General features: G+C 48.8%; 13 protein-coding genes across 13 annotated transcripts; 8 read left to right on the forward strand and 5 right to left on the reverse strand.

Moving 5' to 3' along the window:
• Nucleotides 1–1,247: 1,247 nt before the first annotated feature.
• On the forward strand, nucleotides 1,248–1,480 carry N7487_005572 (uncharacterized protein; the record flags this gene model as incomplete). The annotated part of the gene is made up of 2 exons (XM_056873319.1): nucleotides 1,248–1,268; nucleotides 1,292–1,480. 2 exons carry the CDS (start codon nucleotides 1,248–1,250, stop codon nucleotides 1,478–1,480), a joined length of 210 nt encoding a protein of 69 aa, XP_056731039.1.
• Nucleotides 1,481–3,817: 2,337 nt separating this feature from the next.
• N7487_005573 (Zn(II)2Cys6 transcription factor domain-containing protein) lies at nucleotides 3,818–4,447 on the forward strand (the record flags this gene model as incomplete). The annotated part of the gene is made up of 2 exons (XM_056873320.1): nucleotides 3,818–3,994; nucleotides 4,079–4,447. The coding sequence occupies 2 exons, from the start codon at nucleotides 3,818–3,820 to the stop codon at nucleotides 4,445–4,447; spliced, it is 546 nt and encodes a 181-aa protein (XP_056731040.1).
• A 680-nt stretch (nucleotides 4,448–5,127) lies between these two features.
• N7487_005574 (uncharacterized protein) lies at nucleotides 5,128–5,361 on the reverse strand (the record flags this gene model as incomplete). The annotated part of the gene is made up of 1 exon (XM_056873321.1): nucleotides 5,128–5,361. One exon carries the CDS (start codon nucleotides 5,359–5,361, stop codon nucleotides 5,128–5,130), a length of 234 nt encoding a protein of 77 aa, XP_056731041.1.
• Nucleotides 5,362–5,782: 421 nt separating this feature from the next.
• N7487_005575 (Zn(II)2Cys6 transcription factor) lies at nucleotides 5,783–8,264 on the forward strand (the record flags this gene model as incomplete). Its single annotated transcript, XM_056873322.1, has 4 exons — nucleotides 5,783–6,699; nucleotides 6,752–7,186; nucleotides 7,317–8,136; nucleotides 8,220–8,264. 4 exons carry the CDS (start codon nucleotides 5,783–5,785, stop codon nucleotides 8,262–8,264), a joined length of 2,217 nt encoding a protein of 738 aa, XP_056731042.1.
• A 324-nt stretch (nucleotides 8,265–8,588) lies between these two features.
• On the forward strand, nucleotides 8,589–8,927 carry N7487_005576 (HNH endonuclease signature motif containing protein; the record flags this gene model as incomplete). Its single annotated transcript, XM_056873323.1, has 2 exons — nucleotides 8,589–8,804; nucleotides 8,862–8,927. 2 exons carry the CDS (start codon nucleotides 8,589–8,591, stop codon nucleotides 8,925–8,927), a joined length of 282 nt encoding a protein of 93 aa, XP_056731043.1.
• Nucleotides 8,928–9,726: 799 nt separating this feature from the next.
• N7487_005577 (serine/threonine-protein kinase) lies at nucleotides 9,727–12,834 on the forward strand (the record flags this gene model as incomplete). Its single annotated transcript, XM_056873324.1, has 5 exons — nucleotides 9,727–9,958; nucleotides 10,016–10,261; nucleotides 10,407–11,923; nucleotides 11,979–12,041; nucleotides 12,100–12,834. The coding sequence occupies 5 exons, from the start codon at nucleotides 9,727–9,729 to the stop codon at nucleotides 12,832–12,834; spliced, it is 2,793 nt and encodes a 930-aa protein (XP_056731044.1).
• A 582-nt stretch (nucleotides 12,835–13,416) lies between these two features.
• Nucleotides 13,417–14,646, reverse strand: N7487_005578 (uncharacterized protein; the record flags this gene model as incomplete). Its single annotated transcript, XM_056873325.1, has 1 exon — nucleotides 13,417–14,646. The coding sequence occupies one exon, from the start codon at nucleotides 14,644–14,646 to the stop codon at nucleotides 13,417–13,419; it is 1,230 nt and encodes a 409-aa protein (XP_056731045.1).
• A 124-nt stretch (nucleotides 14,647–14,770) lies between these two features.
• N7487_005579 (uncharacterized protein) lies at nucleotides 14,771–16,768 on the reverse strand (the record flags this gene model as incomplete). The annotated part of the gene is made up of 1 exon (XM_056873326.1): nucleotides 14,771–16,768. One exon carries the CDS (start codon nucleotides 16,766–16,768, stop codon nucleotides 14,771–14,773), a length of 1,998 nt encoding a protein of 665 aa, XP_056731046.1.
• Nucleotides 16,769–17,221: 453 nt separating this feature from the next.
• On the reverse strand, nucleotides 17,222–18,082 carry N7487_005580 (RNA methyltransferase; the record flags this gene model as incomplete). Its single annotated transcript, XM_056873327.1, has 4 exons — nucleotides 17,222–17,466; nucleotides 17,516–17,808; nucleotides 17,861–17,959; nucleotides 18,009–18,082. 4 exons carry the CDS (start codon nucleotides 18,080–18,082, stop codon nucleotides 17,222–17,224), a joined length of 711 nt encoding a protein of 236 aa, XP_056731047.1.
• Nucleotides 18,083–18,227: 145 nt separating this feature from the next.
• On the forward strand, nucleotides 18,228–19,442 carry N7487_005581 (uncharacterized protein; the record flags this gene model as incomplete). Its single annotated transcript, XM_056873328.1, has 4 exons — nucleotides 18,228–18,437; nucleotides 18,498–18,581; nucleotides 18,622–19,130; nucleotides 19,154–19,442. The coding sequence occupies exons 1-4, from the start codon at nucleotides 18,264–18,266 to the stop codon at nucleotides 19,440–19,442; spliced, it is 1,056 nt and encodes a 351-aa protein (XP_056731048.1). The 5' UTR covers nucleotides 18,228–18,263.
• A 252-nt stretch (nucleotides 19,443–19,694) lies between these two features.
• On the reverse strand, nucleotides 19,695–20,731 carry N7487_005582 (MICOS complex subunit MIC26/MIC27; the record flags this gene model as incomplete). The annotated part of the gene is made up of 3 exons (XM_056873329.1): nucleotides 19,695–20,333; nucleotides 20,412–20,504; nucleotides 20,588–20,731. The coding sequence occupies 3 exons, from the start codon at nucleotides 20,729–20,731 to the stop codon at nucleotides 19,695–19,697; spliced, it is 876 nt and encodes a 291-aa protein (XP_056731049.1).
• A 95-nt stretch (nucleotides 20,732–20,826) lies between these two features.
• On the forward strand, nucleotides 20,827–23,214 carry N7487_005583 (mitochondrial intermediate peptidase; the record flags this gene model as incomplete). Its single annotated transcript, XM_056873330.1, has 1 exon — nucleotides 20,827–23,214. One exon carries the CDS (start codon nucleotides 20,827–20,829, stop codon nucleotides 23,212–23,214), a length of 2,388 nt encoding a protein of 795 aa, XP_056731050.1.
• Nucleotides 23,215–24,295: 1,081 nt separating this feature from the next.
• On the forward strand, nucleotides 24,296–25,186 carry N7487_005584 (uncharacterized protein; the record flags this gene model as incomplete). Its single annotated transcript, XM_056873331.1, has 1 exon — nucleotides 24,296–25,186. The coding sequence occupies one exon, from the start codon at nucleotides 24,296–24,298 to the stop codon at nucleotides 25,184–25,186; it is 891 nt and encodes a 296-aa protein (XP_056731051.1).
• Between the last annotated feature and the right edge of the window lie 379 nt (nucleotides 25,187–25,565).

A 25,565-nucleotide genomic window follows, 5' to 3' on the forward strand; every position in this document is an offset into this window, starting at 1 on the left:
ATGCCCAACGTATCGAGATGATCCATAATCAATATCCCTGTCAGATTCGGATCCCTAGTACCCGTGTGCATTTGTTTGCATCAACGGGTCAGATGCAGACTGGGCGAGGGGGATATATTGGGTTTATGTTGGGGCTGTTTTAAGAATGTTTCTTTTGCTTTCATTTTTGCGTTTAGTTCTATAAGAAGTGTTGGTTATCCAGATGGCATTAGTACCTAGTAACGTCATCAAGGCGGGGTTTTAAGACGGTTTGACATGAGTATCCAATTAAACCGGGGGGGAGGGGGGATGCAAGAAGTGTTCTTGCAACCTTGGAAGCTACTGTAAGCTAATGTAAGCCGCGCGCGAGTCACATATATCAAAGGTACCATGATTTGGAATAACATTAGGAAACGATCTACTCCGTACTCGATACGGAGTACTCCATACAACAAAGAAGTTGGCATCTTACTTGCTTATTAGTGTCTATCTACCACCATAGTGGTTCAAAGGATCTATCTACAGATGCGCGATTCGTAGTCCAAAGTAGCAATGACCAATCAGAAAGAGGGGAGTTAAGTGGTACATGCATATTATCAGATGCCACGGTGAAAGTCGTAGAAGGAATTCCGTCTTGCACAGTCAGCCAACCAGCTCCTATCTTTGCTCGGGGGAAAAGGTTTCCTCGGGAGCGGGACTGCGTTTGTGTGCTTTGGTGTACGGAGTACATACGGCTGTGCCTGGCGCGAAAGGACCTACATTGGGAAGGTAGGATAGCCCTAAATAAGAGGACTCTTGTGGCGAATCCAATTCTGACCGCTTCTTGAGGGTCATCGGAGGTAGACATCCTATCAAGGAGCGCTGAGGGGGGCAATTGGGTGGATACATACGGTCAGTATCCGTACGCCGTATCCAGTGCTCCGTATGGTCTTGGATTTTCTTTTTTTTTGGCTTTTTTTTTTCACGAGATTGCGTTTTTCATCTCCGGCCCCGCTATCCTTAGTGCCGAGATACAGTTAAGGCAACAAGTAACGATCTTGTAAGTAGGGAGTATAGTGCGGATCAATGCTTGCTGTAGGGCAGCACAGGAAGCTTTCTTCCTTGCATCGCCGTGGGTACTCCCACGGAGCAGGCAGGACTATACCTGAATGGTTGGGGGTTGAACGGGATAGGGGCCACGTAGCGTTGTGGCGCCGAAGATCGGTGAACGGGCACAAGAACTGTGCGTGGTAGAAGCACGGGGATTGGGATAGTGGAGATATTTGTAAATGGAAGATGGAGAATGTGTGGTATGTACGGAGTATTGATATAGGGTAAGATTGCAGAGATTGCAGAGATTGCAGAGATTGCAGATATGGTGTACTTCGACTTGCTTATGTCGAATAAGGCCCCGAGTCTAGTATATTTCAGACGAGGTTGGATGACCAGCGGAGGGATCACGGTTGGAACGGTTCTTCACCTCTCTGCAGACACCGATGCAGACCCTTCGCTCGATATATGAGCCATGGTTGAATTGGCCAATAAAAGAGATAGTTGCAAATACCTTCTTCTTCTTGGTAGCTTTCAAGGTTTTCTCGGCAAGGAGAAACAAATCATGTACGGAGTATGGTACGGAAGTATTCTCCCGGTGAATCGTTGATGTTCAGAGCCACGTCTAAATCTGCGGTGAGTACTTAGTAGTTCTCTTCGTGTTGTTTTTTTTTTTTTTTTTTTGTTTAATAAAAAAAAGGAGTAAATAAATGTTAAAGAGTTAAAGACCATGTCGTGCATAGTGAAACCGTGACGATGAAGTCAGGAACAAGATGAGGATATGGAGATTGCCCCTTCTCAAAAGGGACCATGGAACTCTTCGCCGGCACCAGTCAGATTGCTGGATTGTGGCCCACCTGTCAAAATTATAAAGTCTGTCGTATTTTGGCCGGATCCTGGTCCGTATTGGTATTGTGCCTCGTCCCACTTCGTCTTGGTATATCCACAAATAATGTCGGTTGAAATCGGTTGAAATCGTATCCATGGGATGTAGGTACTCCATAGTCAGAACTTTGAAGGATATTCCATGCACAGAATCGTCAGCCACCCAGATAGGAAGACAGGACCGAAGGGTGCATATACTTCGTCCACGGGACAGGGTTAATCCATGGGAATCAAGGGGCACATTTCAAGAATCTGTTCGATGGCTGCGAACAACCCGTGGTAGAGCAAGCCCTAAGAGCAACCGAGAACCCAGAAGTTAGAGCCCCTTTTATGAGTACCCATACATATGTTGTGCATGGTGTCCTCTCGTTAGCTCGATGGATGTTATTCGACACTTGAGGATGGATGAATTTTCCGGCCAATATTGAGCTACTTCGTACTGAGGGTTGATTAGATGGTTTCCTCACTTCTCGTTAATTGACGGACTAGTCGAGAGTTGACCCTAGAACGGTATGTCAGGGAGGTTGGAATGTCAGATATTATAGTTTTGAGTTAATATGCCGAGAGTGACATGATGGCTGGTTTAGCGACTCGCGTGCCCTTGGTTCACTTGTGTGGCAAAACTGCCATAGTGGGGATTTGACAACTTGTCTGGTGGGGTTTTTGCACGTCCACTGCACAACTTCCACAGGAAAATGTTAGGTGGGGTTTCTATAATATTTCAAGGGGGAGGTATAGAGACAGGATATCTGAGCATGTATGTTGTAGGGGAAACCGGAGTCATCTCCCGGAGCCTTACACATAAGGCTATGAAAGTATGGAATGAGATTCTTTAGAGAAATAGAAGGGGGAAAAGTCTCATTATCTCATTACACTCTAGATCTCCTGATCGACAAAGTGAACCGAGAATGTCAGGGATCGGCCGAAGCACATAGACCCGTTCCCCCCCCAATTGACACAGAAAGGGGAAGCTAGGTAGGACAAAAAAAGTTTAGAAACAAAAGTGATTTCAGATTAACCAATGATATTCAATTCAAATGATATACGCGATCAGGTGGTAGGTACCTAGGTAAGATGATGATTTCATGTTTTGAACTTGGTTGAGCCTATCATTTACCCCGGAAAATAACTCCGAAGTCGATGAATTAGGGTTATAGATAGGATTACCTAGGTAGACGGGTATGTCAAGCTATGACAATACAGAAAAAGTATATAAAGTATATCAGTTGTATAAATTGTATAATATAGACAATATTAATATAGGAACTACATTATTTTCTATTCCGTCGTACTTGGTGGCTATTAACTTCGGTAAGTGCTACTATTGTACCCTCATTTCAACCATTTAACAGAGTGGCATTTAAACATAGGTGTATAGGGTTATATGTACTCCGTACGAAGTATGCACGGAGTATGTACGTTATAAATGATATGTTAAATCAAGTATTATTTCTGGAGCCTCTCCAATAGTTCGATCCTTTGCTTATTTTCTGGACATGCCAGGCCCACATCCGCCACTCACTTCTCGATCCCTCAACTCTCTCTCTCTTACTTTTCCCTGTTTTTTTTCTTTTTGACTATTATTTTTTTTTTCTATTTTCCCCTCTTCAATTTCTTTACCCGTTATTTACCTGTTATTTTCGGATTTTCTAATTATTTTCGTCTTTTTGCTTATTATCTCCCCTTCCCCCCACTTTGCCCTCATACCCTTCTAATCTAGGCAGCGCACAGTGCAGAATTCACATAGGTCTAGCGCGGCCCCAGGGCCCCTCCTCTCTTTCTCCATTCTATAACTTTCTCTATGACCTTCCCGTCTCCCATGTGATTTGCTTGATTATCATGCTTTCAAATGGTGGTTGGGAAAACAGAGAGTTAGGCTTTCTGATTTGTTATTCATCATTTTGTTTTTTGGTGCGCAGACTTGATGAGTGAACAGGCACCCCGAGGCTATAGGCCTCTTGCACCTCGCACCAGGCTACTCGGAGGAGGCGGAGATGGGGGAGAGGGAGCAGGTAGTCCTGCTGGCGGAAGTGCACCAGAGGAAAAACGAATGAGGCGAGCATCGACAGCGTGTACAGAGTGTCAAAAACGCCGGACCAGGGTACATATCTACTGCACTTCCCCTTTATTTCACCTAATCTTGTACTTCAATCAATCTGACATGCTCCTTTTATTATTTTGTTAGTGTACCGGCCCTCCTCATTGCACCGAATGTTCAACCCACGCCCGCGAATGTATCTTCGATGAAGCCGCCGACAGACGCCGTAAGGCCTCCGCTAAGAGAGTCCAGGACCAATTGGACCATTTCCGGTCATTTGTGGACGATCTCATCGGACTCATCCGAGATGGTGACGGCACGACGGTCCAATTAATCGTCAGTACCATACGATCGGGTGCAACCCCTGGGCAGATTCGAGATCTTCTCAACAGTATCTTGGAAGACGAGAACCAATCCAGCTCCCGAAATTCAGGCGTGCGCAACTCAGATGTGAACCTGAACCTGACCATTACACCCGACAATCAAATGGGCAATTACTTCAATCCTCCTCGCTGAATTAACCCAATCTCTCTTCGGGAATTTACGCATCTCTGGACGAATACATGCCAGCGGTTACCCCCCGTCTCCTCCGAATCCCCCGCCAAATCTTTTCGATCTCACATCCTCCAACGACCAGACGAACCTGGTTGTTTCATAGCGTTTCCTTTATAGCTGTTATTCTTGTCGCGTTTCTCTTTGAGATGGAGCAGGTCATTCAGAGCACCGTCACATTATTCCTCATTCTAGCTGTGTGGCCAGCTCCATCTTCATGTTTATTGCCATATCTCGAGACAGATTGAGATCTCGCAAGAAACCAGACTGTTCCTATTCTCTTACCCGAGCCCTAGCATTATATTTCCTTTTTTTTTTTGTTGCAAATATTCTTTGCCATCCCGGAACTAGGGGCTTTAGAATCTTGCAATATTGCGGAGAGTCCGTACCTTGACAGAAGTGATACCCAGAGATACCCCGTTCTAGCCTGTCACATTCGGACTTTGTTTCTCGGGTTGGAGTTACACCGGTGTTTGTGGTCGGAGCAAGTGGGATCTGTTTTCTTTTTTTTATATATATTGAACTTTGGCATCACAAAATAGAGCTCTTGGCAGATATTCTTCCAACAGCAACCATCGTGCAATGAAATCCTTCCTAGCGCAGGGCCTTTATCCACATTTCTTCTTTGGAGATATGACCTAACTTCATCTCAACTTCCTCTCGATCACTGAAATCATACTACATGCTCCTTCGGTCCATAATGCGCATCGCTTGTCCTCTCGTGCAGATTGAGGCTCCTCTCTGTTAGTGTCGGCGAATGTCATTTCAGGATGATATTGGATTCCTATAAGCACACCCGCGGGGGTATATGGGCGGCCGGTCACACTATCATATTGTTGAGCATATTCTTCTTCTGCTCCTATCAATCCCATGGACATGATGTCAGTGTCAGTTGTGCTTCTCCAATAAGTCAACATGATATACAGACCTAGGGTAATTTTGCGGTTTCTTTCGACTTGTAGCTACAGAGAGCAAATGGGCGATCTCGTTCACTTCAGTAAACAGCCCTTTATCCGGTGAAGGCCCGACTATAGGAAGATGATTTTCCTTGATCTTCCTTGATAACTGCAGTGTAGATTAACTCATATATATACTTCCAATATACAGTGTACACAGTGTACCTCCCCGGTAAGAATCCGGGGAGGTGGAGGCATCCCCGCGCCGACCGGAGACTTGCCGAGATCCTGTGCTTTTCCATTTCCCCCTCTTCCCCGGATACTTCTCCTCTCTCAAGGTCATCTCCTTTCGATATTACTCGGGAATTAATTCCCTGGCTCGGCTTGTCTTGCCGATCTCGTTATGACAGCTACTAGCGTTGCCATGCAATCTCCTCGGCCCGCGATCAAATTAAATGAAACCACAACAGAACCCACGTCTAATAAGAGGAAAGCCTCCGACACATTAAAAGACGGTGTTGCACACCGCCAGAAAATCACCAGAGCCTGTGACTCGTGCAAAGTAAAGAAAACCCGTTGTACTGGTACTCTACCATGCACAAGATGTACACGACTGTCGCTACCATGCAGATACAATGCCGCTTACTCTCGGGGCCTACCACCAGACCCTCTTCCTGCATCCCCGAGTCCGCTTTCGACTCCAACTGGGCGTCGTGCATTTGAGGATGTGGATGGGCTCACGTCCAGCCCAAATTTACAAGGCAATGGTCGGGACTCGACTGTGAACGACAATCTACTTTCAGCCCCAAACAAAAACAAAAACCAACACCAGCATGTGATATCATCGCGGAATTCACCAGAGCCAGGATCAACGGACTTTGAGGGTAATTACCTCGGTCCTTCATCCGGTGTATCGTTTATCAATCGTGTATGGAGCCGTCTGCATCAAGATGAAACGACGCACTATCCGGATGAACTCCAGAATGAGTCCTCGCGGAACACAGCCGTTTTTATGTTTGGTGATAAGCCTTACTCCAATCCCCAGGAGGCGGAGTTTACCCTCCCGTCTCTGGAGAAGGCGCTGGAGCTGGTGGGAATTTACTTCGATTACTCTATGGTGACTTATCGGTTTGTGCACAGGGGCAATGTGGAAGAGTGGACTAGACAGGTTTACCAAAATAACATCGGCCTCTCGAATCTCCCGGTAGGAAATATGGTTGCTCGCACTGCCATTGTTCTCATGATCATTGCCGTGAGTACTTTGTATGTGGAAATGAAGCCTGGGGGAATGCCTGGTGGGCGGGGTGAAAGGCTAGAAAGGTTAGTAATCTCTCGATATGGTTAGAAAAAGAGCCTAACTGAGATATTATAGTGAGCGCTGGTACGCAGCATCGAAATACATGTCTTCTCTCGAATCAGGGCCGCCGCGACTAGAGACCATCCAGGCCCGGCTAGGCCAATGCCTATATCTGCTGTCATCATCACGGGCCAACGAATGCTGGTACTCATTCGGCACGACAGTGCAGATTGTGACTGCACTCGGGTTACACCGGAAGGGACCAGCCAAAGCCTCGAATAACGGATGCTCGCATCTAGACTCGGAGCTCCGCAGGCGCATCTTCTGGAGTGTATACACTCTAGACAAATATTTAAGCATTATGTTTGGAAGACCTCGACTGCTTCACGACGAGGACATCGACCAACAACTACCGGAAGAGACGAATGATGAGGATTTACTGGAAGAAGATCCAACGCGAAGAACAGGATCAACAGACAGCATGATGATTGCCTCTGTTCTTCATTACCGGTGAGTCTCTGTACCCACCCTGTACTTATGCTTATATAGTATATCTGGGCACCTAACATAGAACCTAGACTCGGTCGTATCCTAGGCGATATATCCCGTCAACTATATAGCATAAACACGCTCTCTCGAGATTCCCCCTCGAGGCCGCAATCCGCCTAACCTCCGAACTGGAAAAATGGAAAGAAACTGTCCCGCCCTTGTTTAACAGTGTTCACCCAACCAGTTTAATCCCACCCCTCTGCCGCCAAAGCCAAGTCCTCCAACTCGCCTACTCCCACGCCATGATCCACGTCACCCGCTCATTCCTTTTAAACGATTTCACAGATCTCAGCCGCAGACCGAAAGTCCCGCACCCGATGGTCAGCTCGCACGTCCAGAAATGCATCCAGGCTGCCGAGGACATCATGACAATAACCGATGGTCTCGCGCATCAAGGCGTGCTAATCCAGTCTTTCTGGTTCACGCACTATGTGTGCTTCTGTGCTGTTTTGGTCATCTACATCCATACCATCCAACAGCACCGTAAGTCATTGGGCGGATCTAGCTCAGTCTCAGTCTCTTCTATCGGAAGCCCCAATGACCGAGATAAATTGCGCCAGCTCTTTTCTCTCGCCGAGTCTTGTCAGCAACACCTCGCTGAAGCCACGCGTAAGAACTGCCCGAGTCGCCGCTACGGGATTATTCTGGAGGAGCTGAGACAGGAGGTTCATCGGCAGATTGGGTCCAATGGGGTCTCTGTTGAGACTCGGACCCATTCATCTAATGGAAATGATAATTTCTATGCCTCGGGAGAGACTTCACAGAATACGAATGTGAAATCGGTTCTCTATGACACCCAGGCGGCTGATTTTATGATGCCCCCAGCTGACTTGGGGATGAATACGGGAGACGATGCAGGCTTTCTTGAGAGTCTCGAGGGATCGATCTGGTGGGCTCAACTTGACTCATGGGTATGTTTTATGTTTTTCTTGGCGAGTTACGAGTACATAATGCCGCTCGCTTATGCACACCTTGTGTTAACGCTTTGTTCTAGGCTTTGTCTAATCTCCCTAATGACCCTTCTACGTTTAACTTTTAAGCATAGGATGCATGTAGATTACGAGTCACAAAGCCAAATCGCATTCAATTGCAAATATCCCGCTACGGTTTCACATTCTAGCCATTCTTCCCTCAACACGCTATCCAGTCATAAATCTTGATTCAGTGGCACTCAAACCTGCATGAGACCCCCGCGGAGAATGTCCTCCAAGTAGTCATCGAATCTTGCAGGCCCTTCAATCATATCTTTGAGGTGATGATACGTCAAATCTTTCATTGGGCTTGAACAGATATTGATGTAGTATCACGTGGCTCAACACAAACCCTTTTACCCCCATCACATTGTCTCCACTACGTAGGCAACATGTCTCATCGAAATTTGAACTTTTATAACGGTTCTACGGGGTTTCATCTCGGCGGAGTCCGCCAAAATGGATCCATCACAAATGCCAATTTTTTCGATATGTTAACGAATGTGTGGCTGGAGGTGGAGGCAGTGAACTCGGTGCAGAACGGGCTATTACTCGCTGCAAGTATGCATCAGCTATTCGATAACTTCCAAATATTGGTCAATCCAGAAGTAAGTAAATTACTATACCTTAGGTGAGGGATAAATCGTTTACTAATCTATATTTAGGACCTCATGGATATAAGATTGCTGATTTTAGTGCCAACAACTGGAATGCGGACGGCCGAATACTAGATATCGTGTGCCGAGATCCAAACAATCCCGACCGTGTCGCAGATTAATTGCTTCGGTGGCACTTCCACCAGTGTGTGCTTACCAATATGAAGGGGACTCCAGGGCTGGGGAGCCCATCTTCGAGCACGATTTCCCCCCGGGGACCGACATGATAAATGAAATCATGCGTGGTCTATTTCCGGCTCAGCGAGCTCGAACTGTTTTCTAGGTTATAACGAACCCCACAAGAGGGCGACGATGAATCCGTGTACTAGGTTACTTCAACATGTAGCACGAGTCTCTGTCATCGCGGAATTCGGAATGTAAGATGTGCCGTCAAGAGGGGGAGGAGCCCTCCCTCCCAGCGAAGCAGGAACCGGTTGCTCTTGTGAGGCGTCTTTGCAGCTCAGATCTTCGGAGATAGTATTGGTCATGTACAGCTCGTCACGAGGGTGGGCTGGGTTTGAATGAGAATACATCCCCTGTCAACCGAGATGCTTTTCAAAATAAAATAAAATGGACCGTTCTACTGTCGAAAAAGAGTGTGAACCAGGCAATAGATAGACAGTAATGCCTAGATACTTATCCCATTAATGTTGATATCTTCCAAATCACCATATAGAACCTACATACCGAGATCAGGCCCGACAGGAAGTCCGGCCGCACTTACCCTTTTACGCACTTGCCAGCCCTAACCTGGTTACTTCACTACAAACACCTAAGCTACATTCTTCATGATTCACCCTTCATGCATCTACTCAATATATTGTTAAGGTTCACAGATGTTTAACCCATCACTCGTTGACTCTGAGAGGCAAAGATGACAGCCTCCAGTAAAAAAGATACAACACGAAGTCTTTTCAATCTTTGGATCCCAACTAAAGTCGTCGTCTCTGGAAAGCCAGACACATCTCCAACTGATTCCGGGACGACAGAAAGTCCGGCATCAGAGCCAATTATCCCAAGGGCTGGAAAGGATCGGCTTAGGGTTCGTTTAACTCGCAGTGGCTCTAAGATTCTACTGTTGCTGGGCTTGCGCGGTTCATCCAAGAGTGAGTGGTGGTATTTTTCTTTTCTAGATTTGAACATCCACTGATTCTGCGTCACAGGCAACAAAGTGTTCAGTGCCGACACCGATTGCTGTGATTCCGTACAGGCCGGCGACGAAAGCTCGGATCCCTCAAACTCATCCTCCCCAAGTGGTAACGGTGATGATAGCCCGGGATATCTGACTGCAGCCGAGTCCCCTCAAAGCGAACCAATACCTGTCACTCCTTCACTCAGCATCCTCACCGAAGGGATTGAAACTTTGTCTGAGCCCCTTCCCGACCTCCGACCGTCACCCGAGAGTCAGGGTGAGTTGGGGGGGTGAATTGGCTATTGTCAACGACGTGCAGAAACATGCCGCCAATGAGGACCCTCTGCCAACTACTGTCACCGAGCAACCAAGTCCAACAACTTCAAAATTTGTTGATCGCTTCTCGCATAGGATCTCGCTAGCGTTTGGCCAGGCCACTGTCATACGCCATGTACATCTTCGGTCGAGACCGAGTGTACTGCACGCCAGTTCTCCAGTACTAGACGATCTTAGCGGACAGAATGATGGTGCCAATGACAGCTCAGACCCATCAACTAGCCCCAGTAGTGGTAGGTCTCCTGCTGGTGGACAGTCAACCTCACTGACTCCACTCACGTCCGGGGGGCCGTCTCCTTCCTCGGATAAAGACAAGTTACACGATGAACACGAAACTGCAGTGGTGCATTGGCCCTCTCTCTCTGAGATCAATGAATTTGCCAACGCTTCAGGTACAGATTTATTTACGATAACGCCGTCAATCAAAACCGCGGAAGCAACAGCAGTAGCAAAAGTTTACTTGGAGCTGTACTTCAACTCCATTTTCCAAAACAAAGATCCCCGTCAGCAACGTCAGCTCGAGTTAGAGCATCATATCTATGCGTTTGATCTCACGCCCGAAGAGCGCTTGATGACAAGGCACAACTGGGTTTTGAGAGAGAACGATTATCTGCGACAGTGCCGTGTGCTCAAATCAAATAGATACTGCACTCAAAGCGAAAGCGTCATGTCTGTCGCCGGGTACAAAGCCATAAAGTTACTCGGGAAAGGAAGCTTTGGTGTTGTGCGTCTTGTTCGACAGAGTGGCAGTGATTCGAAGAGTTCCCATGAAGATGACCCATTGGCTCTCAAAGACAACAATGTCCACCCCAGATCGAATCCTCTTGGAGCTCTGATGTCTGCCGTTGAAGGTGCCAAACAAAGCCGTCGAAGGTATATGACTGGTGAGAAGAAGGAGGTATATGCCATGAAAGTCATCAAAAAGTCAGAAATGATCCGCAACTCCCAGGAAGGCCATATTCGAGCGGAAAGAGATTTCCTCGTCGCCTCTGAGAGCTCCCGATGGGTTGTTCCTTTGATCGCCAGCTTTCAAGATGCCCACAATCTATATCTAGTGATGGATTACATGGTTGGTGGTGACTTTTTGGGGTTACTAATCCGCAAAGATACACTCCGCGAGGACTGGGCACGATTTTACATCGCTGAAATGATATTGTGCATTGAAGAGGCACATCGACTTTGCTGGATTCATCGCGATGTCAAGCCTGATAACTTCCTCATCTCTGCGTCGGGTCATTTGAAAATTTCCGACTTCGGTCTTGCTTTTAATGGGCATTGGTCGCATGATCAAGCGTATTATAACAGCCATCGCTACTGTTTGCTGGAGAAACTTGGCATTGATGTCAAGGGTGATTCCGAAGACCAGAAAGAGGTTGCCGAAGCGAAAGAGCTCGCGCCTGAGATAAAATTGCACAGTCTGGATGACTATACTGTGCATCAGCCATCCTCGACGAGTTTGTTGGATTGGAGGAACAGCAAGGGGAGACGCAGGTTCGCAAAAAGTGTTGTTGGAACCAGTCAATACATGGCACCTGAGGTCATTCGTGGTGAAATGTATGACGGACGATGCGACTGGTGGAGCTTGGGGATCATTCTATACGAGGTAGGTTGCTCGACATTCCCGTTATATGTGTATCAATTTCTCATCGCGTTTCTAGTGTCTATATGGTTTCACGCCCTTTGCCTGTGAAAATCGTCATGATACAAAGATCAAGATCCTTGTGAGTACCTTCTTTGTTCCCGTGTTCTGGCGAACATTTCATTCTAAAATCTCTCAAGCAACACACAAGAATTCTGCGATTTCCACGGGAGAAATCCACGGACAAGTTAATCTCTCAAGAGGCCATTGATCTTATTACCAGGATTCTCCAAGAGCGCGAGTATCGCCTGTGTTCTCCGAAGTACCAAGCCAATGATATACTGAATGGACGTCCCGTCTCAACTCAACTGCTGTACTCCATGGACGCGCGGTACAGAAATATCGCGAGCTACTATGTTTACCCCAACGATGCAGCAGACATCAAGATTCATCCGTTCTTCCGAGGTATCCGATGGCAAGATCTTCACATGTGCCACCCACCAATGATCCCCAGAGTCAGGAACTGGGAGGACACTAGATATTTTGACGACTGGAAGTTGGCCGGTGATGATGTCGAGCATGCTGCTGATAGTGGCTCGGAGGATGGTGAACAAGAGCCTGACCAAATTACCCCTGAGAATCAAGAAATCAGTCCAGCCAAAGACGCTGTTGAGCCGCTAGTTGCTGAGGCTACCCCATGCACAACAGCACAAGAGCAGACAAAAGATGCCAAAAAGAAAAAGGAGAAGAAACGGCCCCGCGACAAAATCCTTCGGGACAAACAGACGAGCAAGACAGTCTTGGACATTCGCAAAAAGGGCGCTTTTCTGGGGTACACATACCGGCGACCCAACGATGTTGCTTTGGCTTTCAGCACAGAGCGAGGGCGTCAACCTTATACCAGAGGCCAATTGGCTGGCCTATACACATCGTGACTATACAGAACAAAGCCGTTCACGGGGACTGGGGAGTTGCCTCCTTAGTACTTGGAACAAACCTGTTGGATATTGTTACATTTCCATTTACGCGACACACTACCATCCTTTCACCGGGTCAAGCATGTCTATATAACCCTCTTTTCATCTTGTATAGTGCCTCATTCCCTCATAGGTGACTATTCACCGTCCTTGGAACTACACTGTTCGCTCCACTCACCCTCTGATGTATCCTTAGGAATGAATATATCATTACGGATAGAAGATGTTAGCCTACTCTGCACAAAAAAAGTATCGTCATCAGGTTGGATACATCCTATTTCCTATGATACTTCATCGAAGATGAATGAAGCGAAACACCCAACAGAAAGGGAAACAACGCTCGGAAATTCATACACACAGCAAGGACAAGGTGCCTATTTATGGTCTCAAATCACATCTGGTAGGCAAGAAACAGGGTATCGGAGAGCAAATTCATGACAGAGAAGCTTTTAAGGGGTATCAAGTTCGGAGTAGATGGATAGGAAGAGGGAAATGATTAGAAAAGATAGGTGTGCATAAGTGGCAAAAAGCGAACTGGGCTCACAGAACCGGCGCACTCATAGAGAAAGCCGAATCCGTGACACGGTCCTCGGGCTTCATAGTACCATTGAGCAGCGGGCAGAGCTTCTTGTTTGTTTTGATGTGTCCGACCTGGCCACAGTTGGCACACTTGCGCTGAGTACCAGCAGGCTTGCCGTCCGGGTCGCCAGAACGAGGAATACCCTTTTGCTTCTCGCGGGCAAAACGACGCTCTTTGTTGCGGTTGAGACGGCCGAGCTCGGCCTCGATCAACTTCCTGTTGCGGGCGTCGACTTCTGGATCGCCCGTGGGCTGAAGAGATTCCAGTTTTGTGTGCATGGCTTCGTTGTGGTGACGGTGTTGGATGTAGTGTCTGATCACTCGGGGATCGAAAACATGTTGTTCTTGTTCCACGATTTCGCCGTTATCTAGCTTGACCTGGCGGGTGATGCGCAACACTTTGCCACGCTGGCTGTTGAAACTCATTTTGCTGAACTGACTTGTTGTCTCATCGTCACGGCGATATGGTCCAGGTGTCGGTGCTTCAGATCGGGGCGTTGGTTTGTTGAATTGATCTTGGTATTCGTCTTCTTGGTCCACGTCGCTTTCTTGATCGGAATGCTCGATGGTGGAGGACAAGCTGCTTTTTTGAGCATCCCAGATTCGACGAATGGATGTCTCGTAAGATTTTTGCTGACGGGCAACATTGTAGCTGTGACCTCCAAGCTCCTTAAGTCGCTGCGCGTCCAGCTTATCCTCCACACTTTCACCGATGGCCTTGAACCCACCCTTCATGCTTGTTTTGATGAAGTTATAGCCCTCGCCACGGCCGGTGGGGTCTCCTTCGCCATGAAGCTTCAACATGGCCTTGCCTTGAGAGGCCAACAAAAAGTTGCGAGTTGCCTTCCAGGGAGCCATCTGCTGCTCAAAGCTCTCAAATTCTTCGTCTTCTTCGTTCTCGCCGCCAGTCTCGGCATCGTTGCCATAACCAGTATCGTGGAGATGCTGCTGTCCAATCTGCATAGATTCTAGAAGACAAACATCTTCGGGCTGAACCCACGAGCGAATTGTATCTTGGTCAGGGAGAACTGGATCCAGTGGCTTCCAGTATTTAGTGTCTTTGTCGTGCTGAAGGAAATCCTTGACCTTCTGTCGGTTCTGCATATCCGTAGTGTTTGGTATGTGAGCTGTAACATCGCTGATAGCTAGTCGTTCATCCGGGCTCTTCTTCAACAAACGATATACCAGCATCTTCATGCGATTCTTGGCCACAGTTGTCACCTTGCGCGAATGCGGTCCAGGGATGTCAACCGATGGGAATTGCTGTCCGGCGACATAGAAATTTTCGATGTTACGTAAATAATAGGCACTGCCATCAGATCCAGTAGTGCTGCGCACTACGAGGAAGTCTGTGGATTTGGGCTGATGCGGGAATAGGGGTGCTCGGTACATGGAGTTTGAGATTGCGGGGGGAAATTTCGCCCGGGTCGACATGGCCAAAGATTGAGTAGGGACTCTTGTCTTGGGGTAAGAGAACAACTGTTTCGCCAATATCTGCCCGTGGGCGAGTGGGATCATCGATATTCTTTCGCCGGTAATAGTTGATGAAGCGGTTGCACATTCCAAAGTTGGCTAGCGTCATGGGTAGTTCCTCGGAATACTCCACCAGCAAGACATTGGAGTTGTCTCCCATGGACAATGACTTTGTAGAATCATAAACAGTTTTCGCGTCTTTGCCACGCAAGTGCTTGCGTCTTAATTGAACGGGATTCTTGAACCAAGACGTTTGTCCAGGCCGGAAGGCCAGAGCAGGTCGGTGGAAAGATCTAGCCTCAGCCTTGGCCAACTCCGTCTTGTAGTAGGGCCACTGCAAACGCAGGGCGGGCAGACCGTGCTCAAGTGTCACGTTGCCGAGAGTACTGCGGATCTTGTTCTGATGATTCTGTTTCAGCATGTCGTATGCTTGATCGTTTGAAATGTTGTATCGCTGGGTGAGACGGCGGGTGAGATTCAGGTCCACTTCATCCCTGGTGCGAGGAGCGGCGTGTTTCGGCTTATTTGCGACGGCATCCGCTCTCAATTCGTCGACAAGAATGTTCGGATCATTAAGATCTATTGTGACTCTCTTTGCAACTTTCATTGTCGCTTGTTCTGGATCATCCAAGAGAGGGATATCAATGTGTGATAGAGCAATGACATCCATCGGAGTAGGACCGGTCTTTCGTTTCTTGTTCGGAAGCTCAGTTTCCATGAGCCAATCTGCTTCATCATCATCAAAGGCGCCATCTTTTCTTTGCGCCAATGGCTTCTCTTCCGAGTCAATGCTGGAGACATCATCCTTAACATCCCAGTCCACACAAATCGTTCTCAGGTCCTGCATGGTGAAGCCACCCGGCAGGACTTCATCTCCGTCCACATCATCCAGGTCCATGTCATCCTTTGTATCCTCCTCCGCCTCTTCTCCCTCCTCTCCGTGGTCCGATTGTGTGATCATTACCAAACCATGAGTTTCGTGATCGAGGCCACGCTTGAGGGGTTGCCCGGTTCTGAATGCACGCTCATGATCAGGCGCCAGCTCAATATTCACTTTCGTGGGCAAGACAGGCTTAGGCGGCTTGGTCGGCTGTTTTCCAATGAAGATAGCTTTCTTGTGTGGAATCAACTCGAGCCAACGTGGAAGAGTGTTGCGGTCGAACGAGGGAAACAAGGAATGCAAAAGCTCTTCGTGGTTCTCAGGCGGAGCAGGTGGGTTTTCAACGCCTGACATGGCGAACAACTGCTGCTGAAGTTTCCATGCGCGGAGTTCGACGGGGTTCATGTCTTCCGACATGATACTGTCATCATCCGGGAATTCATCTTCCTCCATCATAGGTGGCTCTGGCTGCGGTTCCGGGACTGACGGGATGGGTGGTAAATCAACGGGGGCATCCGTTAAGGGCATTTCTTCGTCTTCGAAAAGGCCACGGGTAGCATCATCCTGTCCAGCAGGAGGCGGCGAAAAAGAACCTTCGCCAAAAAGATCATCGAGATTGTCATCCTGGGCCTGAGCCCCCTCTGCTTGGTCACCGAAGAGATCGTCTCCATTTCCGAAAAGAGCGGCATCGTCTGAGCCCAGATTCGCGAAAGGGTCTTGATTGTCATCCACTGCAGGCAGGGCTGGGGCCGGGCGTCCGACGACCTCTTCTTCCGGAAGTTCATCGTCTTCGAAATCCTCGTAGTCGATCGCATCGTCGGCTTTTTCGCCGATCTCCAAGTCACGCGACAAGAAATCTAAAGAGGGGCCAGTATCTTCGTAGTTGTTCAGTTGCCGCATCACATCATCGAAATCGGCATCGTCCTCGCCCTCCGGGGCCTTCGGCGTTGCGTGAGGCATTATGGGCAAGTACGCCTGTGTTGAAGGTGAGAGAAGTGTTGTGAAATGAAGAAAGCGTTAGATTCAACAAGTTAGTGAGAGAAATCGTAGGTTAAGAATGTAGGCGCGAGCCAGGCAAGGCGACGACGCGATTCAGAATATGCACATCTGGGTATTTTGCGAGTCTGTAATTTTGACGTGGGTTTTGCCGTGGCTCTAGTCGCGCAGGAGAGAGGAGAGGAGGAGGGGTGTGTCGGACAGGTGGTCGAAGAGAGAAATCGGGCGTCCAGGATAATGCGCAAGGGACGGGTCCACGCTAACCCGATAAGGCAATCAGCTCGATGCCTGAAGTTCAATACTTCAATAGGACTCAATAGGATCTTTTCACAGACGATGAACAAAAAGATAATAAAACATATTTGGTAGTAAAAATACACTTCATGACATTATTGTCAAATGAATAGCAACCATAAGTCATGACACATTGAAGTCCCCATAGAAAATACACAACGCCTTGCTTGCACCTTCCATGCAATAGTGCATTACTGTAGCCTTGTCACCGTCAGGAACCAGCTTTGCAATTTGTTTTAAATCAGAGGTTCTTGGGATATAAAGAACCATGTGCTTGCTGAATACTGAGTATTCATCATACAATCTTTGGAGGGAATATGGCTCCATGGTCTTCAGGTTGAATACCTGATCTGAACGATATCCCGGGCCTATTACATTTAGCTCATGCCACAGAAGCAAAGATTCGGTGAGACTTACCTCCCCAGGGAGGGCTGGCAAAGACAACACTGTACGGCGCCAGTTCTTTGAGTTGATTCTTGAGAATCTCGAAACAATCGCCTTCAAACCAAGTGATCTTGTCCTCCACCCCATAGATTTTCGCATTGTGTTTTGCGCACTTAAGCACGGCAGGATTTTTTTCAATCGCGTAGATTCGTTTCCACTTTCCGGTCAGCGCAAATGCGATGGTGTTTCCGCCTGCGCCAGCGAAGGCATCCACGAGAACCTTGCGCCCAGCAGGCGCTGATTCGGCAATCTGTGAGGCTATTACGCTGAACAAAGGGTTAGCAGGACATCTGGAATAATAGGACAAGAGTCACGAACTTGGCGACTGGTTCTGGCGTGACGCCAAACCAAGCATCATCGGTCAACCATACACCATCGTCGTACTTTGAAAAGATCCGGTAGCGTTGTGCCCAGTAGCTGGTAATTGGGTTAGCATTGGTATTTTTTTGGTAAAAATGGCACTCACTTCTGGATGTCCCAGGGTACTTCGTGCAAACTGCTGTAGTGGTGCACCTCTGGAGGCGCGTCTTCGTCGGCCATGATACAATGCAGCGATAAAGCGAGTTGATCGATCCATTCTCGATAACTGATAAAGATGCGTGGTGTTTGCATGGTTTGCACCTACGTATCTGGCCAGCTCGCACGAGGTAAACACGACCACAGCTTCCCCATTTCAGCCTCATTTGATCACCTCTCGCAATCTTAATTATAGCGAGGAATTATGTTCGGCGCATTAAATCGCTTCATCGGCCGGCTAGACGGGGAGCCTGGCCAACAGCCTCGCAACGGCCCCAGTGACAACGCATTCGGGTTCCAGGTCCTCCGCAACAAAGACCCAGAACTACCTCTAGAGCCATGGTTTGACTTTATCGTGGGTATCAACGGTCATACAATCGTGAGTATAGAGGAGCATTTTACTCCCCGGCATTATAGCTTCACTCACACTGATATACAGGAAGATCCGGACCCAAACCTCTTTGCGACAGAATGCCGAAATTGTGCTGGGGGAAGCTTGACACTTGAAGTGTGGAGTGCGAAGGTAAGGATACTAAGATGGTCCCTCTAGATTCAAGCTAAAGTTATATACTATTAGGGTCAACGAACACACACAGTCACTCATCCTATACCGCCAACGAATCCCTCCCTCGGCCTCGCGCTGCAGCTTGCCCCCCCTCTCTTCTACGCAAAACATCTGGCATGTTATTGCAATTCCATCGCCACTCAGCCCTGCATACCAAGCTGGGTTGCTTCCTTACTCAGACTATATCATTGGAACTCCCAGTGGGACGTTAAGAGGGGAATCGGCACTCGGGGAGTTGGTTGAAGATCATTTAAATCGCACACTGGTGCTGTGGGTTTACAATAGCGAATTTGATGTGGTCCGTGAGGTCGAACTCATCCCTACCAGGGGCTGGGGTGGCGAAGGCGCCCTTGGTGCAGAGTTGGGATACGGTGCTCTTCACCGACTACCCATTGGACTTGGAGAAGAGGTCGAAGGGCCAGGGGAAGTTGTATTCGAGACACGCGAGGATGGCACCGCTTCCCCGGTGGGTGGCCCTGCAAGCGCCATCCCAGGAATGGCAGCTCCGTCGGGTAACTTCCTAATCCCAGCAAATATCGCAGCGCCGCCCCCCTAGCCTCCGCTCAAGCAAGAGGTGCCTCGCCGTTACAGAGCAGATCCCCCGCCGGCCGTCGAGCAGGGAAATCACGGCCAGCGGCATCGCCCAACAGAGCCTTTGATGATTACTTTGCCGAAGGTGAAGAGAAAAGTCGGGAGCAAGACTATGCGCCGTCACGGCATGGTACTCCTCTGCCTCCACCGCCAAAGGTGGGAGGCCCGCCCCCTCACTCGGGGAGCCCTGCGCCGGAAGGATCACCAGGACCTGCGGAGGAAGAATAAATGAATGGGTTAGAGAAAACAGAAATCAATTTAATGTAGAGTATGACGAAATCAAATTATGTCGATCATCGCAAGCTACCTGTCCCCATTTGCAAGCGTACGCTCATAGGTGCTCTTGTCAGGTCACCTACTTTATGGCTGAACGATTCAAACAAAAGGAATCAATCCGGTTATGTCTTCGGATCTACGAGTTCTAAGCGTACATGTGCAACAAATAAATCCGCTCTATAGCCCCAAACAGCTGGGCTATATTTAGTGGCCCTTGCTCACCAGCTCTTCCAACTTCTTCCGGGTGTCACCGATCTTCTCCTCCATCATCTGGCGCGCCATTCCGCTGTGCGCGATTCCGGTAAACCAGATGTGCTCCGCACGCTCACGGACAGCCAAGTGCTTCTCCGCAAGGGCAGGGACCTTCTTCTCATACTCCCAAACCAAGTCTCCGACATTCCGCATCGTCACGGGCAGGAGGGTGTAGGCGGCAGCAGTACCGAAAGCGAGCGGCGATACAGTGCGGAGGAAGATGCCACGGTTACGCGAGACAATCGAGCCAGCCATGGCGGTCACAACGACATAGACACCACCGGGCAAAAGACGCTCGCCGGACTCGGCAGAAGGTGCGAGTGAGGCAACGGTGTTGGTGAAGCAGTTTTCGATGTTGAGGGCCCGAGACAGGAAGTTGTTGAAGCCCTGCTCTGCGGCGAGGGAGTGTGAGTAGAGGAAGAGGCGAGCTTGTCGGACCTGAGCGGTCAGGATATCTGTCGGGGTGGGCGAAGAGGGAGCGGATTGCGCAGCTGGCGCGGAGATCAGCTTCGGGGCGGCAGGCGCAGCAAGCTGAGAGGGTTTGGAGGGTTCAGGAATGTCGGCTGGGAAGTCATCGTAGATAGGTTTCCGCTATATTAGGGAAGCAGTCGTGTGTCAGACCAAGCCTCCTCATACATTCAATAAAGCTAGGAACAGATCTGATCATACATTGTCTCGGGGCTCTTCTGCGAATGCGGTCTTCTTGGGGAACAGAGCAATACCTCCCGCGAGGAGAGTGGCTGCGATCGGAGCCACAGCCCGCTGGGCACAAGTCAGCATGGGAACAGGATATTGGGGGATCAATTGCATCCAACTTGAGAGCAAGCAATTATAAAAATGCATACCTGTTGCAACATCGGCCGGAATGACATCCTGAGGGTGTGGGGAAGACGAGAAGGGGGGGAGCTGGTAGTGAGGATGAAGCAAAGTCGTGTTGGAGCAAGACGGGAATTCTTCGGCTCGGCGGAACCTCCAGAAAACTCCGTCATTGCCCGTTCTCCTTGACTCTATGTTTCTTTCAATAGAGGATTTGTGAATTTACAATTTCCGATGGTTTTTATCTGTTTTTAATATAGTATCTACAATGCTTCGCCCTTTGCGACGAACATGGACATGTCGGAAATGCCTACGTCTGCGGCCCCAATCTCGAGCCTTCGAGAGTGCCGCATCTTCTCCGTCAACATCGTTTAAGTACATTCCAGCAGATAACAGTGCACCAAGGAAGAAGACCGATGACCACACTCTGCGCCGTGTTTTTGACTCTCAGCCATTTTGGAACGAGTTCTCCCAGCAGCGCACCACCACTGTCCCAAAGCAAGCTGGATTGGTCCAAAACCAATACCTAACAAGCCCCGAGGGCTTTAGGACATTCGCAAATATCTCGCTACAAAGATGCCAGGCTATCGTAGCCAAGGTTCTTGCTGCCTCCACGGTTGAAGAATACAGGGCCCTAGCACGAGACCTTGACCAACTGAGCGACCTCCTGTGTCGCGTCATCGATCTGTCCGACTTCATTCGAACCATTCACCCCGATCCGCGGATACAAGAAGCAGCCACGCAGGCGTGGGCTCTCATGTTTGAATATATGAACGTTTTGAACACAACTACAGGGCTTCATGAACAGCTCAATAAGGCCTTGAACAACCCCGACGTGACATCATACTGGACCGAGGCAGAACGGATCGTGGCACAGATCCTCAACAAGGATTTCTCGAACTCTGCAATTCATATGCCACCCGATGTCAGGCAGCGGTTTGTAAATCTCTCGAATGATGTGAGCCAGTTAGGTTCCGATTTCATGAACGGCGCGGAGCCTGCAAGATCCCAAGTGGTCTTTGGTGCCAACAGCCTCCAAGGATTGGATCCTATGGTTATCTCCAAAATCAAGCGGTGGAATAAGAAGGCGCCAGTTCCCACTATGGGAATCGTCCCTCGACTTGCTCTGCGCTCAGTGCATGATGAGGATGTTCGCAAAGACATCTATCTTGCCACTCGGACATCCAGCAAGCGTCAAATTCAAAGATTGGAGGAACTTCTAGTGAAGAGAGCAGAGTTGGCCCAACTCACGGGCTACAATAGCTTTGCGCACATGACTCTCGGTGACAAAATGGCCAAGACACCTGAAGCAGTATCGAACTTCTTGACTTCGCTTGTGTCCAGCAACCAAGGTCCAGTCCGGGAAGAACTATCTAAGCTGCAGAGCTTGAAGGGAGGCTCCTCCCTGCAGCCCTGGGACCACGCCTACTACGTTCACAAGCGCGTTCTAGAGTACTCCCAAGCCCGTCGCTCTCGACACATGGGTGTTATCAATGAGTTCTTTTCTTTGGGTACCGTGATGCAAGGTCTTTCTCGACTCTTTGACCGTTTGTATGGTGTGCGTCTAGTCCCTCATGAAGCATCTCCCGGCGAGACTTGGCATCCAGACGTTCGTCGATTGGATGTAGTGGACGAGTCGGAGAATCATATTGCAGTCGTCTACTGTGACTTGTTTACACGGCCGAGCAAGCACCCAAATCCAGCTCACTTTACTCTGCGCTGCTCGCGCGAAATCTCCGCAGAGGAAATCGCCGAGTGTGCCTCTATGAACCAATCTGCGCACCCGAATGATGGCATGGCCACTGGTGTAGATCCGGTAACTAACACCCTGCGCCAACTCCCAACCATTGCTCTCGTGTGTGATTTCCAGGAACCTCAGGCCAATGGCACCGGCCAGCCAACTCTCTTGAGTGAGCAGAGCGTTCGCACCTTGTTCCACGAGATGGGCCACGCTGTCCACTCCATCCTGGGCCAAACGCCTCTACAGTCCATCTCCGGTACTCGGTGCGCCACGGACTTCGCCGAGCTTCCCTCCGTACTGATGGAGAGCTTTGCGACTGCCCCCGAGGTGTTGCGCCTCTACGCGCGACACTGGAAGACCGACGAGCCTCTGTCTGAGAGCATGATGCAGAGCATGGAGCTCGACCGCACTGCGCATGGGTCCATCTATGGTGCCGTTGAGAATGAAGCACAGATCCTCATGGCGCTCGTTGATCAGGCCTATCACTCGATCCCAGCTGAAGTCAGCTCGGCTGGCATTGATTCCACCGATATTTATCATCGAGTCTTTTCTCAGTATTCCAGTCTGCCCGACCCAAACAATGTCCAGCCACGTACCTCTTGGCAGGGCTTCTTCGGCCACTTGTATGGCTACGGTGCCACGTACTACAGCTATATCTTTGACCGAGCGATCGCGAACAAACTCTGGCAGGACGTCTTCCAGTCTGGCCAGGCGGCAACTGACCGTGCCGCCGGTGAGCGATACAAGAATGAAGTCCTCCGCTGGGGTGGTGGCCGCAATGGCTGGCAATGTGTGGCTGGTGTCCTGGGAAGCAGCAACCCCTCTAATACGAACGGACGGCTAGCTGAAGGTGGTGATGAGGCCATGCGTGAGGTTGGTCGCTGGGGCCTCGGGCGCGAAGGCGTGTCTGGATAATGTGACACGAGTGTACTTTTATTGCCTTTTGATACATCTATATTTGCCTTACATAGCTTTGTAAATAAACATAAGTTCACGATATGTTTTGATCTTGCTTTTCAATCAAACTCTCAAGGCTTAAAGTGCCCATCCACCGTGGACAAATGGTTATATCGAATACGTCCAGCCGCAAGCCGCAATCCGCACGGACATCACCACATGTTTACTCCGTACACATGTGAACCATATCCAATGGGGGCCTAGTTAGGCAATCCAGTGATCTCCGGTGTGCATTGGGCGCAATGTCCGAGACAAGGCTACTAAATAGCGCCACCGTTATTGGCGTTGATGGTGGGATGACTTGTGTCTCACTGCCCCTTTGTCTGGGGTCTTCTTACGACGTTGCAAGTTGCAACGTTTATTATGGAAAGTCTTTGCACAAATGAAAGTGAATATAGGTGTACTACACGATAATAGGACATTTTCAGTATAGGACTAGGCAATGGATTCTCCTAGAACCACAACAAGCCTTATCGCACGTTTTCATCCTCTCGTCTCAGTGCCTCTGACGTCTTTCCACTCTCACCCTGCATGGTGGCTTGCTGTAGTAGACCCTGCTACTCCGTATACGCCCCGATAATAACAGACCAAGCGCGAACTGGTCTTTTTGTAGCTATATTGCCTAGGCACATGCTCTTTGTGTATATTTTTAGGGTATAGGGTGGTATTTCAAGTAACCCAAATTGCCCTAAGAAATAGTTTAATAGAAAGTCTGTCCCACCTGAAGAGAGTGAATCGTATTAACCGTCAATACCCACGGTCTTGGGCCATCTTGGCCTTCTTATCTTCTTATTACGTGGAGAGTACTCCGTACCTGCAATCGATTTGCAATAAGTACCAGAGTACATCCATCTACTTCATAAAAATTCACCGCTCTCTCTTGCTCGTTATATTGGATATTGCAATTTCAACCTCTTTTCGTTCAACCCCTGCTCGATTAAACTGAACGCCGTTTGCTACACGGAAGAGTTATTTATTCCCAGCCTGACCTTCGACCTTCCTCTCTCAATCACCATCTAAATCAGTCTACTTATTTAAAATGCCTGATATCCTCATTGTCAACGACAATGCTTCCTTCGCTTCAAGTGATACCTTCTCTACTCAAGACTCGGTAGAGCAACTACGACACTCACTCCGTCGAAGAAACACAGTTGCCAAGCTCACAAGAAGGGTTTCTAAAAGAATATCTCAAACAATCAAAGCCGGAGTTCAAGAGCATACGCTGAGCGAAAAGAATCTCAAAGATCTCCATGACACAACAGATATTGATCCACACAACCTATGCTCGTCACCTCATCAAGTTCATGATGTTAAAACATACGACCCTATTCATGAAACCATCGAAGAGGAATGCCCTATCTTCGACGTGGAAGCAGCAAGAGAGACGCGTCTACATCAGTCATACGCTACCTTCTGTCAAAACTTTACGCTATCGGGAACAACAAAGATGAGTAGGAAGTTCGACTTATCAATGGGAACGGAGTGGGCAGAGGAACATACACAGTCCTCTGGCACAGGTCCAAATCTCAAAAACAACGACACATCTGAATTTTTTTCAGGTTCTCATGCCTATCCCGAACACATACCGGTCCATTCAAGGCCCAGACCAAGTACAGTCGCATTCCCAATATCATCCCCATCAACGGATCCTGAAGATATACCTATATCACACTCCGCAACTATCGAAAATTCTTCTTCGAGATATCCAGTTGAAGACTTCAACGGGATCAACTCAGGTTTTGAGACAGCACCCAATTCCAATTACCCCCAACCACCGCCTCACGTCATTACCCCAACCGTCTGGATGGACATGAAGCGCGACGAGCGAGAACGCAGAGCAACTCGTCGTCAAAGACTCCTAAATCCATTTCGGTCGTGGTTTATGACAAGTCAGCCAGCGTGGGGACGGAGACAGGAAGTGGTCAAATGACGGGTTGGAATAACGGGTTCTGCTGTCAGGCAATGTAAAGCAGTTCTGAGATATTGGATGGCTTTCCAATTTAGCGGCGGTATTTTAAATGAGATACTATCTTAATCAAACAGACAATTTATAGTTGCTTTTTGCTTTGAAACATGTTAATAACGCCTGGACCCCCCGCATGGGCGATCTCATCTCGCCCCCAAATGCCCGGGTTGCAACGCCATATGCACCTATCTTGGAAGGGTTCAGGCTTTTTGGATCTTTGTGGGTGTGATCTTATCATCGTATAATATATGACAGGAATAGTCGGCCGCTTATGCGACTTTGTGATGTCTTTTAGGTGGTCTTTTGGATGCTCTTTCTATATGCTCTTTTTGGGTGCTATTTC

This window comes from Penicillium crustosum (genome assembly GCF_028827405.1).
Source record: "Penicillium crustosum strain IBT 35664 chromosome Unknown utg000002l_segment0_segment0, whole genome shotgun sequence".
Lineage (NCBI taxonomy): Eukaryota > Fungi > Ascomycota > Eurotiomycetes > Eurotiales > Aspergillaceae > Penicillium > Penicillium crustosum.